The sequence below is a fragment of the Chionomys nivalis genome, chromosome 3 (assembly GCF_950005125.1).
Source record: "Chionomys nivalis chromosome 3, mChiNiv1.1, whole genome shotgun sequence".
NCBI lineage: Eukaryota > Metazoa > Chordata > Mammalia > Rodentia > Cricetidae > Chionomys > Chionomys nivalis.
The window spans coordinates 46,830,264-46,845,124 of NC_080088.1; the positions used below are offsets into that span (position 1 = coordinate 46,830,264).

At 40.3% G+C, this 14,861-nt stretch overlaps 1 protein-coding gene across 1 annotated transcript in view; it reads left to right on the plus strand.

Annotated features, from left to right (window-relative positions):
• Positions 1-14,861, plus strand: part of Cfap44 (cilia and flagella associated protein 44) — an 80,476-nt gene that overhangs the window by 37,798 nt on the left and 27,817 nt on the right. The window contains exons 19-25 of the mRNA XM_057764606.1: positions 1,121-1,391; positions 2,962-3,017; positions 3,182-3,344; positions 4,876-5,006; positions 6,407-6,603; positions 9,072-9,246; positions 14,671-14,848. Coding sequence (XP_057620589.1) covers positions 1,121-1,391; positions 2,962-3,017; positions 3,182-3,344; positions 4,876-5,006; positions 6,407-6,603; positions 9,072-9,246; positions 14,671-14,848 — 1,171 coding nt within the window. The remainder of the gene's footprint in view (positions 1-1,120; positions 1,392-2,961; positions 3,018-3,181; positions 3,345-4,875; positions 5,007-6,406; positions 6,604-9,071; positions 9,247-14,670; positions 14,849-14,861) is intronic.

Sequence of the window (14,861 nt, forward strand, 5' to 3'; positions counted from 1 at the left end):
TTTGTGGTGCGCAGCTTCGTTCTTAACGTCATTGGTATTTAAAACATTATTTGGCAGGTGGTATGGCTCAGTGGGTAAAGGTACCAATGGCCAAGCTTGACGACCAGAGTTCAATCCCTGGGACTCATATTTGTAAAAAGAAAACCAACCCCCACTAGTTGTCCTCTTGAAGCATGGTTAATAAAAACTCAGGGTCAGAAATTGGGGTTCAACCTGAAGATTCAAAAAGCAAAACAGCCAGCCACTGGCTCTTACCTCAGCCTCAGTCTGGAATGGCCATCCCGCCTCCTGGAATTCCAGAATGAGACTGTGTTTGAGAGATGTTTTCTCCCGTTTTATAATCCTCTCTAGGGCTGGGATTAAAGGCTTGCATCGTCTGGTTTCTATGGCAACTAGTGTGGCTACTGGGATTAAAGGTGCATGTCATTGTGGCTACTGGGATTAAAGGTGTGTGTTACCATAACCTGGTCTGTAAGGCTGGCCAGTGGGACTGTTTTACTCTCTGATCTTCAGGCGGTCTTTATCAGAATACAACTGAAATGCCACTACATCCTCTGACCTTTAAAACCTGGCTTGGGTCTTAGAACCCTGGCAGGGGATGGTGAGGGAATGAAGAAAGGACAGACATGTAGATACACATACAGTGAAGATGGGATCAGATGGGATTCTCTAAGGCTACCACTACCAAGTAAACTTGGGATGTCAACATGTTTACTAGGTCTAACACCGGGAGAGGGGGCTCACCTTGGTAGGATCTCTATTGACCTGCGGGCTCTAGCTGTAAACACCTGGGGGAGGAAGCAACAGATCTAGTTTGATTGATTGATTGATTGATTGATTGATTTTAAACTCACTGATCAGCCCTTCATACATATTCATCCTCAAACCTCAAGCAAAGCTTTGCCATTCATCTTGAGCCTGGCCAGGTGGATAAGGGCTTGGCCAATTTCCCTTGGGTCAATTGGCCTTGTAGTCCTCAACAAGCCATGTCCGTGTCTCAATACACATCACCTCAGAACGTCACTCATCCAGGGCTTCCTCTGCTCCCTATGCATAGGTAGAAAATAAAGGTAATTTTCCAGTTTATGAGAATAATCCTTTACTCTTTTCTGTCTCCTAGTTCTAACCAGACTATGATGTTCTGTGGAATGAGAAATGGAGCAATTCGAGTGTATGTCCTAAATGAGGGTGATACCTCCCTGACCAGTTTGCAGGATTACTGGCATTTCAATGTGCATGACAATAACTACGGATGTGTTAAAAGCATTGCTGCTAGTTTCGATGATCAGTACTTGGTGACTGCTGGGGCAGATGGTAATATCTTTGTCTTCAACGTTTATTCTCAATTTATGGCTGAGAAGATAGCCAAAGCCAAAGTGCCATCTCCCAGGGTATGTAAACAATTAGCCAATTAATTGATGAATAATAATAGCTGACATTAAAATAAAGTGATGATATAATCTTAAAGTCTTTAAGTATTGAGAATAATTTAGACACATTAACCTTTTAATATAATCTTCTTGACAATAATCCACAGTATCTGTAACCTATCCCTTATAATCTAGTCTTCTCACAGTATTATAATTTTGACTTGTTGTTGCTTCTGTATCAAAAATTAATGGCACTGAATTCTTATTATTATTAAAGTTATACAGCTCCTTACTGCATCAGGTTTTCTTAAATGATCACTCTCTTAGACAATGTTTCTTTTTTTTCTTCAAAATGGGCAATATTTTTCAGGTCTATATTTTCTTTTTCCATTATTTACTTCTTAATAACTTCCAATAGACTTCTAAAATTTTCAGCAGTGCCTTCACCTTTCTTTAACATATTAATCAGAACTGTCTCGAAGCATTTTTTTTCATTTTTTTTATTCTTTTTTAATTAAAATTTCCAACTGCTCCCCGTTTCCCATTTCCCTCCCCCTCCTCCCACATATTGCCCACTCCCCCCCCCCCCCCGCTCTCCTCCCCCTATCCCCACTCCTCTTCTCCTCCCCCCAGTCCATTCCCCCTCCCTCTTGATACTGAAGAGCAGTCCAAATTCCCTGCTCTACAGGAAGACCAAGGTCCTCCCACTTCTATCTAGGTCCAGGAAGGTGAGCATCCAAACAGGCTAAGCTCCCACAAAGCCAGTTCATGTATTAGGATGGAAACCTAGTGCCATTGTCCTTGGCTTCTCATCAGCCTTCATTGTCCGCCATGTCGAAGCATATTTTTAAGATTTCCTCATTAATATCTCCTGTCACTCTGTTTCATTGCTCTGTCTTTTGATTTTTTTCAATCAAATTCTATCCTTCCAGCATACCTAGTTATTCTTTTATTGAGCCCTAGACATTTTATGTGAAAAACTCAAGGGTTACCTTGATTCTTGGCGTGTTGCTCTTACCTCCCAAAGGTTTATCTTTGCTTCTAGAAAGCAGGCAGCAAGCCTAAGCCACTCTAGTCTAGTCAATAACAGATATGACTTGGAATCAGGCTTTACTTCCCAAGAAGGAAATTGTATTTTCCGTTGACTCACACACCTAGAACAAAGCACCCCAGGATTTCTTTTTAAAAAATTTACGTTTATTCTTTGAAACCTTCATGCACTTCTATAATGTTCATATCCATTCATCACTGCCTCCCTGAAACCCCATCCATTGTCCCCCTCCCTGTCTCCCTTCCCATGTCATGTCCTTTTAAAATAAATATTGTTATTAATAACCCCCTAAGTTCATCTGGTGCTGCCCGTATCCACATGGCTGTGGGGCCACCCACTGGGGACATGGGCAACCTCCTATCAACCAAGTCCACACAGGAAAGTCAGTCTCCATCCATATATTACCAGGAGCTCCTCTGCCAAGGGTGAGGCCTTGGGGGCCCTTCCTCCAGCCATGATGGGATTTCGACTGGCTTGGTCTTAGACAGTAAGTGATCTAACCACAATTGTTTCAAGCTGATGTTTTGCTTCTTCCTACAGTTTGGGATTGAGTCAGAGCCCATTCCAGAAGACATTGAAGATCCCAAAGCCTACAGGTATGGAACATTTGATAACTACTGATCAGACCTAGGATTTTACCAAACTGACCCTTTGCAGAAGCTGACTGTGACAAATGTGTTTCCAAGTTATTGAATGCTAATTGTCTCTTACGCCATTTCTGTCGCTGAAATGACTGTTGTTTTACATTTTTTGCTTTAAGTATTGAGAATGCCAGAAGGAAAAGAGAATATGATAAGTTAATGAAGGAAGTAGAAGAAATAAAAGCCATGAAGAGAGAGCAAATCAAATCTTTGAGGAATGAATTTTGGAAACTGTTAGCGATGAATAAAGAATTACCGGGGCACATGCAGTTTCAGCGGAAAGTGAGTCTAAATGATTGGCTTCTGTTTGAACATGTCATTTTGGGAGTAGTACTACTGTTTTGTTAGCAACAATGAATGCAGAGAAATCATTTGTCAAAGTTAGCATCCATTGTCAATTTAGCACAGTCCCAAGTCATCTGAGTTCCAACTAAGGAATTTCCCAGAAGAGACTGGTCTGTGCTACATCTGTGGGACACTGTCTTGATGGAGACAGATGGAAGCAAACTCAGTCCACCATGGCGGGCAGGGACCACCATCCCTAAGCAGGTGATCTGAGGATATATAAGAAATCTGAGTGTGAGGTAGAGAACCAGCAGTAACCAACATTCCCCTGCCATTCCTGATTTGCTTCCTGCTCGAGTGCCTGCCCTGACTTCCGTCATTAATGACCTATGACCTGGAAGTATGAGCTAAATCATCCTGTTCCTCCCCCAAGTTGCTTTGGTTGTGGTATTTGTCAAAGAGACAGAAAAAAAATTAGGACATCATCCTTAGATCTTCTTTTACCTGACCAGTATATGTATTTTCACCACCTCAAGGACTATGAAACTTGACACAGTTGGGATGGAAGCCAGTGAACCTATGCAGCACAAAAGTTGATTGCTGGTCTTGGCTGCCTCTCTGATGTTCTTTTTCTGTATTCAGTAATGTGATAAAATAAAAACGCTGGCTGGAACCTAGCTTCTCTGTTGGGAAGGTGCATGTAGAGTTTGGTTTTGTCATTTAATTTTTAATAATTCATTAGCTCTATGGGAAATATCGCCTGGGTTGAGCCACAAGGCTTCTAAAAGACAGCGGTATAGCTGTAGCTACAAGGGCAATCGCAGAAGAGTTTAAGTCAATTTTATATTCATTATTTCTTTTGTGACTTTTCTGTAAAACTCAATATACCTGTTAGTTATTGGGCTACGTTTTCATTTTTCAAAAGTTTTGTTTTCTATCTATTAGGGTTCCCTTGCCTCATATATGTGCATCATGTACATGCTTAATGTCTGTGGAGGCCAGAGAGGGTTTCAGTTCCCTTCAACTGGAGTTACAGATGGTTGTGAATCAAGATGTGGGTGCTGGGAACCAAACCCAGGTTCTCTGCAAGAGCAGCAAGTGCTCTTAACCACTGAGCAATCTCTCCAGCCCCTTTATTTCATTTTCAGCTATTTCCTGAACAGAATTATTGTTAAGAGTCTAATCAAGGGGTTAAAGAGATTTCTTAGTCAATATGAGAACCTGAGATCAAGCCCCAACATTCTCATAAAAACCAGGCATGGTGGGGCATGCTTATAATGCCAGCACTTGGTACACAGAGACTGACATACCTGGGGCCTGCTGGCTAGTCAGCTTCATCAGCAAGCTCCAGGGCCCAGGGATTGACTGTCTCAGGAAATGAAGTGGATGACTTTTGTAGAATGGCACCTGGCTTCCACAGACACACATAGGTATGTGTATGCACACACACACACACATATACACACACACAATGTAATTTAGACACAAAATAAGAGCCTTTTCAATGAACAGATCAACTTATCTGCAGGATTTCAATATTGATGCCACAATTCATGCTGAAATCAATAAGAAAACAATTCTCAAAATTCAGGAGGTGGAAAATGAATTAGCTTGGGAAAAACAGAAATATGAACTCGGCCTGAAGAAGCTCCAGAACAGGTACATCTTTCCTGCGAGTTAAGACGTTTGAAAGTGTACTTTTAGGGTTGTGTGTAGCGATGCCTGCGAGGTGACCAGATGAACCATCTCATGAAGTCGCCAGGGAGCGAGCCGACACCTCAAGCAGCCCCCCTGGTGCGGCTGGGTCTTCCTGTGCTGTCGGCTCACTCCTAGGGATACGTTAGGAATTTGGGTGACAATTATATTTTTAAAATTTACATGACTATTTCATTACTACTTTGACAAATTATTTGTTTTATGCCCAGTTAAAACATGCACATGCCAGTTCAGCTTCTCAGAAGACAGCGTGCTTCTGTGCACCCAGCTCCTATGCAGCCACTTCCACATGCCAGTTCAGCTTCTCAGAAGAAACTGCTGCTTATTGAGATTTGATTCATAGACAGTGAAGTGCACATATCTTAATTGAACAGCCTAATACTTTCTCTGACATGACACCATTACATAGATCCATGATTCCCATTAAGATAAAGAACATTTATGTTACTCTCGTAATATACCCTCGTGGCTCCTTTCAGCTAATACCTTTTCTCTGATAAGGAATCGTTATTATCATAGGTCAGTTTTATCTGTGAACTCATATAAATGTAGTGCTAAGTATGATTTTTATTTGCATCTAGCTTCTCTCATGCATTTATGTCCAAGATTATCCATAATGTAGCTGCCTATCGTAGGTGCTCAGAGCTCAGCTCCAGTTCTCTACGGGAGTAACGAGCGTTTTTTAGCCACTAAGTCATCTCTCTCTGACATCAGAATTCAGCCATTCTGTTGGCAGGCATTTGAGAACTACCCTTATAGTCAGCCTTCCAAAGTCTGCTCACTTAATAGTGGCTGTGTACAAACAAATCTCATTAGCACTTACACCATAGAACTTAAGAAAACGAAATGTGTTTTAAATATCTTAATGAAGTAAAATTTCTCATGTCTTTGGTAAGTAAATGTTAGTTTTTTTCCTGCTTTTTAGCTTAGGAATTCCTTACTAGCACACAGATATTTACATTTGTATACAATTTATATATTCCTATTCAATTAATTCTTGCATGATACATAGAACTTGTTATCTAGAATGCAGTAGATAACAGATATTCAGTTTGTTGTGATCTGCTTTCCAGCAAGTTGGAACCTACCTATAATTTTTTATTTACCACATATTAGCAAAAATTTGATGTTGTATTTATTAATAATGGAATGTTTAGTACTTTCACTATAAGCATTTTTATTGCCCTTTAATCAAGTCCAGCCCAAATTTCATAGCACCCTAACGCCATAGGTATGGCTAAATTTTGAGCAGTTCATGAAGATATTGGTGTAATATGTGATCATTGCAAAATGATCAAAATAGTAACTATTGAAAATACCCGTTCTATTTTTTTTTCTTTCAGATTTCATGACCCACTGGAAAGCGACACTGTTGTGGTTTACGCCATCCAGAGTGACCACCAGATAGCGTCTTATAGACTGGTGAAGCCCTCGAAGTATTCCAAGTTAAAAAGACCAAGTCAGTCGGAGAGAAGAGCCAGCAAACTGGAGAGGTTTGAAAAGGAAGGTCCTACAAGGAAGGAGAGCCAAAAAGATACAGGTGGGCGTCCGGACGACATGAGGCTTTAAATCCATATTGCAAAGATTTCAAATCAGACTTAACTTTTCATAGGAAGGGACTTTGACCCTGCTTTAGTAGCTGGAGCTCAGTTTGTTTGCACTCTTCCTTGATTTGTAATGTTGCAAGTCGGGGTTCTGCGGCACCGCTAAGGCTTCTAGACTCCGCCCATGCTCAGTACCTGTTTTCTTATTGGATGCACGCTGCGGAAGCCAACCCACCGTGCCCGTGCGAGAACGTGGGAAGCTACAGCTTTCTTGCTTCAGATACCCAAGTAGCCTCAACTGTGAACTTTCCACAGAGGCTGTTTTTCCCCATATTCCTGGCTTTCACCCCTAAAAATGTGGAGCTAAAACACTGTATTTCAAACTGTTTTCCAAACACACAGGTTTAAACAGAACGCAGGTGTGAAAATAGTACGTGTTTGGTCTCCATCCCCAATGGCGGCGGCAGCCTCCCTGCAGAAGTTAGGAGGTGTGCCCGGGAGGAAAATGTGATGTTTATCGGTTTGAGACAGACGTAATTTATAATCACCTCGATTTATATCCATGCTTTTGCAAACAGCACTATTTCATTCTTCTTTATAACTGAAAAAATTCAATTGTGTATTTTATAGCACATTTTGTTCTGATTACTGTTTGTCGAGACAGGATATTTTGTAGTTCGGGCTAGCCTCAAACTCACCAGTAGCTGAGTCTAGCCTTGGACACCTGTTCCTCCTGCCTCCCCCTCCCAAGTGCAGTGTTTACAGACATGTGCCACCTGGATTATTATTTATTTTAATGTATATCTAAATGGGTATCTATATGTGTGCTGAACATGGAGAGTAATTCTTTATTAGACACTTGTTCATTGACAAAGTCAATTGTTTTAAAATTATAGTTTTCATTTTAAGTGCTTCTGACAAGTTTTTAACTTTTTCTTTTATTCTTGAGAATTTCATGCATGAAAATAATGGAATGTGATCTCTCACCCAACCATGTCTTAAAAAATCAACTACTAAGCCCATTTAGTTGTGCCCTTATGTGTTTGTATCTGGGCTATCTATTAGAACACAAGAATCCTGCAGTGGCCAAGTCCTCCAAAAAACAAACGAACAAAAGAACTTTTTTCTTTTGTTTTTAAATTAGATTTTTATAATTAGCTTTTTAAAATTTCACTTAGTTATGCCACTTCACATTATATGTCAAATTACGACTCACTTAATCCCGTCCCCAATGCGATATTCCGAACACCGGCCTTTAGTTTTCTCAATCTGCCAGTGGTCCTTATTTTACCATTCTGTAAGTAGTTGGTATTGGTTTTATTTTGCCAATTTTTATATATTCAACCGTGAAAGTTACTTAGTTGACATTTGATCTCTTCTAAAATTAAAATCAGAGGATTATCTTATTATACTTGTTTGCATTTTTAATTCTTTGATTTTTGAGATTATAATTTAATTATATATTTCTGCCTTCCTTTTCCTCTCTCAAAACCTTCTCACATACCCCTCCGGGTTCACTTTCAAACTCATAACCTCTTTTTTCATTAATTGTTTCATACATGTATGTATGTATGTACATATATGTGTATACGTTCATATGTACACATAAATGCAACCTGCTCAGTCTGTATGATGTTACTCGTGTGTGTGTTTCCAGGGCCGACTGTGGTACTGGATTACCGATTGGTGTGCTCTTCCGAGGGGCAGACTATTTCTCCTGCTCTCAGCATTCCTTAGTGGTCTGTAGCTCTTCTTGCAGGCTTGAAGGCTTGTGGTTTGTCTCCATTCTCTTAGCGTGTCTATTGTCCGTGTTCAGCGTGCTTAGGCAGTGACGGTGTGGAGACTTCACAGGTGGAGCTTCTGTCGTTCGTAGGAGAAACGTTCACAGCATGCTCCCTGATCCTCTGGCTCTCACAGTCTACCCGCTCTTGGGAGTTGTACTGTTATTTTGCCAACTTTTAAAATGAAATTGCTCAAGAGCATATTGTGACGTTGATCTCCATTCTGTTTTTCCACAGTAGAAATAGCAGACAATTTAATCATTGCTCAACTTATATTTTCCAACTCTGGAGTGGTGTGAAAGTGTACCCGTCCAGCCAATCTGTTTTCCTCGGTCAGTACAGTAGTTCAAAAGTTGCATGAGATATTCCACATCTTCCTGTAGAATAGGCTTTGACTGTTGTGTAAGCCTCAGGTATTCTGAGCATCGTAAGATATGATATGCTATGAGCTAGATTATAATAAATGTCTTTTTAAATCAGCCATTTTCACTTTACAGCGGTTTTATCAGGATGTGGGCCTGCGTCAAAGGCCAAGGAACATCTGTGCTAGGGGGGCTGAATTCACGCTTAGTGGCTTCCATATTTTCTCTTGATTCTTTTTTTTTTGTGTGTGTATAAGTCGAAAACAATATTTGAGTTATTTTTCTGTCTCAGAAGTATTGAAAAATTGATTCTTTATACAGGTGGAACTGTCAGCCTACAAGAAGAATCAATAATAGAAAAAGGGAAGAAATTTCGGCCTAGAACCCTAAGTGAAATTATGGTAGGAAATCAAGTCGAGAAAACAAGGAAACTTATACAAAAAGCTGAACGGGCCCAACTCAAGATTCTGCAGCGCAAAAGGGAGTGGGATGAGCTGTGAGTTATGTTTAACCTATACTCTTACGCTTCTAATATATGATCCACAACTGTAACTATAAATTTTATCTTTGTTGACACGGTTGCTACTTACATGAAGAAGTTAAGAAACACAAGCCGGATGGAATGTGAAGGAGCAGTGGGCATCCCTCGGAATGGTCATGCGTTTCGTTGTTACGCCTGTAACCTTTAGTTCCTGCTTCAGAAAGTCTATTATGTTAATGTAGCCAGGAGGTCTTTATTTATTTATTTTTTTTCCGAGACAGGGTTTCTCTGTGGTTTTGGAGCCTGTCCTGGAACTAGCTCTTGTAGACCAGGCTGGTCTCAAACTCACAGAGATCCACCTGCCTCTGCCTCCCAAGTGCTGGAATTAAAGGCGTGCGCCACCACCGCCCGGCTGTCAGAAGGTCTTTTAAGGATTAACAAATTCTTTTCACACAGTATCATGGAGACTGTGATGTCAGTCGAACCCAGGCGTCAGATTGGCAGGTCACATGATTGTCGTAGGGTGCCCTCCTTTCATTAGACTCTCTACATGTAGGAACTCTCTACACTTCTCCAGTGCCTTCCCTCCTTGGTGCTTTGATTGTAGCCACCCTGAAAGGTGTGAAATGAGCAACTTGCTATTGTGTGGATTTATATTTTGCCAGTGGCTAGTAATGTTGAGCTTTGTTGTGGTTGTTGTTGTTGTTTGGGACTTTCTAATAGCCCTAGTTGTCTTGGAACTACTATGTAGACCAGGCTGACCTCAAACTCACAGAGATCCGCCTAACTGCGCCTCCTGAGTGTTGGGGTTAAAGGCGTGAACCTCTACACCCAGTGACTTCTTAGCTTTTTAAAAACATGTCTATTGGTCATTGTGTGTCTTCTGAGGAGAAGCGTCTCTTCAACTTCTTGCCCATTTTTGAACTGGTTTGTCCAATGGGTTTTACTATCACAGCAAGTTAAGTCCAACTGCATATGAAAACACTAGTTTTGAGTTTTACTTATTTAGGTGTGTATGTCTGTGAGTGTATGTGCATGTATGTTTGTAGTTCACATGCCTGCGTGCTTGTGGAGGCTAGAAGAGGGTGTTGGATCCCTTGCAGCGAGAGTCACAGGCATGTGTGGGACACCTGCCTCGTCACATGGGTGCTGGGATGTGAACCCTTCCACTTGTGATTGTAGCAATAGACACTCAACCGTGTCTCTCTAGATTTACTCTTAAATTTTTCCATAGTTTATGTTGTTATTGTCAGATTTAAATCTACTTGAGAAGTATGTATCTTTAACATTTTGAGTTATTGTTATTTTTGAGAGTCACCTTAAAGTCTTACAATGAAATTATTTATTCCTCATCATTATAGTAATACTAATACATAATTCTATAATACTAAAATCCATATATATACCATTTATTCCAAGTGTGTCCCTTACTTCTTTGTGCCACTATGTCTCTTTTCATTTTTCTTTCATTTCAATTTGAAACACTCTGTTTGGCATTTCTTATACGATAGGTTACTGTAGTGAGGGATTCCCTGAGCCTGTTCTCTCTCTGTCTCTCTCTCTCTGTCTCTCTTGCTCTGAAGTCCAAAGCTGGCAAGAGAGGTACCAGTTCTTTAGTAGGCTCTGGAGAACACAGCTCAGCCCCCTCCCCACCCCAGGAGATCCTGGGAGCTGGAATCTTTCAACTGCTGAGTATGTGCTAGGCAACGGGAAGAACATCTCCTTGAACAGCCTGAGTTGCCATCGTCACTCTCTGGCAGCTCTGGTTGTTCAGTCTGGCACCATCAAAGCCTTACGGCTCAGATGAAGCAGCCCTCTGCAGAGCCCCTCGGCAAAGCTGGGAACTCCAGGTGCAGACTAACGGCCTTCTTACCCTGGAAAGAGCTGAAAGCTGGGCCCTATCTCATGGACCTGAAGACTGACTCTGTCTGGTGAGGTGTGCTCTGTCACTGACACTAGTTTCAGTGTAAGGGCCTTTGATTATCTGAAGGGTTTCTCACAGAGGGAAACTGAGTTACTGTGTATCAATATTCATACCTAGTGTCACTGAGGCAAGAGCTTTATATTCTGCTGTCTTGTTGGCGTCACTCTGCAATAAAGATTGGTTCTGCCTTTCTAATATTTTTGCTTTCTATTTCCTATTTTTGTTCATTTTATTGTTTTGGGATTCTATACTATGTTGTCTAAAAATATTAAATTAGACATTCTTATATATTTCCAATATTAGGGATTAGGGAAAATCACTTTCTCCTTTCATAATCTTAAGTACACTTTTTCATTAATTTGAATAAATTCTTTTTTTATTCCTAGCTTTTTCATTCATTCATTTATTCTTACGATGTTGTTTTACTCTATGACCCAGGCTGGTCTTGAGTTTATACAGCCCTCTGATCTCAGGGTTAGGATTACAGACTAGGGCCAGCATGCCTGGCTTATTCTTAGCTTTAAAACCAAGAATGGGTATTGAATTTTATAAAATGTCATTTTTACAAATACTCTTTATATATTTATTTATTTTCTGCACGAGGGACATGGCGCAGTGCACACGTGGAGGTCGGGGGGCAACTTGCAGGGGTTTCTTATCTACTGGGACTGCACTCATGCTGTCCGTCTCAGTGACAAGCACCTTAGCCTACTTAGCCGTCCCTCTGGCCTAGCTTTAACATGCCTTTTTTTTTTTAAGTAGGAAAATTTTCTTGTGTGAAAATTAAAATACCAAAATGATTTTAATATGTATATTGAGATAATCACAGTCTTCTTTTTATTTATTAATATTTGGATTGAATCGTTTGATTTCTAACGTTAAATTAAAATAAAATTTTTATCTAAAACCTCTAATCCAGTAATTATGCCATAAAATGTACTCGGTTTGATTTGCTAGTATTTTTGAGAACTTCTGTCTGTGTTACTGAAAGTTTTGACGTGTGTGTGTGTGTGTATGTGTGCATGTGTGTGTACATGTTTCTGTGTGATGTCTTTCCTAGGTTACTATTAAAGGAATACGGATTTTGCAGAAGCAATTGAGAGGCATTTGCTCCTACTTTGCTTTCTGAAGGTGCTTGGGTAGGTTTGCCATTGTGTCTCTTCTATGCGTACATTTGATAGAAGTCACGAGTAAACCACCTGGTTTTGTAGTGTTCCTGGAAGATGGCTTCAAATACAAGTTCAAACTATTTATTGTGATGGTGCTTTTCAGATTTTTAAATTTCTTCTTGGGTCAGTTCCTGCAATCTGTGTCTTCCAAGGCATTGATACATTTTACCTAGATGGTCCCTACCGGGCAGCTTCTTTGGTAGCTGTTTCGGGCACTTGCCTTTAGTCCATGGGAATTTAGTTTAGTTGCTAATTTAGTTTTTTGACCATTCTAGGCTATCATTTCTTAGTCTTATTAATGCTTTTAAAAAGCTAACTTTTGCTCATAGGTATTAAAATAATTGCCCCTTCCCGTGTGGCTGATTTTAAAACCGATTTCTGTCCTTGTTTTAGCATTAATTGGGTTTTTTTCTTTTTTCTTACAATGTAAAGCAAGTGTGTTAGCTTTAATTTCATACTTTTCTTCTTTCCTATAGCATAAGCCTGTAAAGTATAAATTCCCCTCTAAGCGTGATCTTAACCATGTTTTATATATGCTTGTTGTCTGTCCTTCACTGTCAAATGTTTCTATGACCCTCTGAGATGTGTTCCATTATTTCTGATTCATTTTGATAACTGCTGCTTGGTTTTCTAAGGTTTGAGATTTTAAAAATTAGATTTTGGATTAGATTTCTTATTTAACTTCTTATTATCCTTGAGAGTAATTGTGTTAGACCTGAAAACTAGGCTGTTGTGCTTCATTCTGTCTGAGAGTTCAAGTGTGCTTGGTAAATAGTGTGATTGCACTGCTGGGTACAGCACTCTGTGAAGGCCGGCTAGGGCAAGAGCAGTGACAATGTTGTTCAGGTTTCCTAGGACAGGGCTGCTCCTAGCTGTGCCCCATATCCATTAAAGTCTTTCAGCTACCAAGCAAATTTTCTCCTAGCTCTGTGTGAACATCAGCAGTGTTGTATGCTTCCAATGATCTGTTCTTTGCCAAGCTCTGTCCTATTTCCCATTACACATGTATCGATTAGTAGCCATCCACAAAGTCACATGTCTCCGTTAGAACCCACCCTCAAGACTGAAGAGAGCCCCATAGATTTCTGACAGTGTTATTTCATATAGTTCTATATTCTTTCCACCAAGGACCTAGCTACCTTGGTTCCTCTGTCTGCTTGACTAGTGAGCTCACTGGGTTATATTTGGGTCAGTAGCATTCTGATCCTACCGTACACTGTAATTTAGTGATTTCCGCTGTGCCAAAAGTCAGGCAGAATTATTTCAGCTAGAATTACTTGGTTTTATTTCTCTGAGAAATTGGTTTCATATTACCTAAATTCTGCGTCTCTTGATGATGTTTATATGTCTGAATCTGTTTCATATTTTTTGGTTTAAATTTCTAGTTGCTTACATCATAAGGATGGCTATAGGCCATGTTTTCCCTTCTCTGCCCCCTTTCTTCTTCTTTGTTCCATATGACCATTTCTTGCTTTAAAAACAGCAGTATTTTTTTTTTGGTGCAGATATACATAAATGAATGATTGTTGTTGAACACACAGACTGAATGTACTAACACAGTGTGAATGGACTAACACTGTGTGAATGGACTAACACGGTGTGAATGGACTAACACGGTGTGAATGGACTAACACGGTGTGAATGGACTAACACTGTGTGAATGGAATAACACTTGTGTGAATGTCCACACTATGTGTTCCCAAAGAGCTTTTCTCTTCAAGGAAAATGCTGACTGCAGACTAAGAATACACGCCCTACTGGCTGGCACACTTCACTTTCAAAAATTGTGGGGGAATGTTGAAAAGTCCAAGTTAAATACCATGCAAGGGATACCCAATGATACCTTAGAACTCCCTAAACCAGGAGTTCCATTTCTTTAGAGAGCAATTCTTCATTTTTGGTTGGTATGAAAGCTTCACTGATTTGTGTGGAGATGGGAAATCAGTGATGCACCAATTTACAGCGCATTAACGAATTTTACCAAATACGTCTAGCATTCCATTTCATTCTCTGATCCCTGGAGACTCTGCCGAGAAAATAATGTTCAAAAAAAATTTGGTGCCTCCTCCAGAGGAGCATACACTCCAGAAGGAGGCATTCTGGGCTATGGATTTTTCTAGTCTTATTTATTCATGGATATAATTTCATTTTTCTGCATTCCCATATATGTATCAATGTAACTGGTTTGCTAATAGTTTTCCATGCTATTTTCAGCTTCTCTGATGGTTTGTCGTTGCTTTTTGTGCCTCTCTACAGTTGTTTCCGTGGAGTTCTGGGAGGAAGCAGCGAGTGCACATTTAGAGTTCCCTGTTACATTTATGTCTAAGTTATCTATTTTTCTGATAGTTACAAGAGCAAGCCTGACGATGACTATGAAGATCCCAAAGACGTTCAAGCCATCAGAGAAGCGCAGACATTCATGGGGGATTTCAATCTGAAGACAGCCCCGGACTACAAGATCCCTGAACACATGAGGATAAATGCTGCCAAGAAGGAGGAGGAACTGGGGCACCTTGACACAATGGTACTTAACCCTC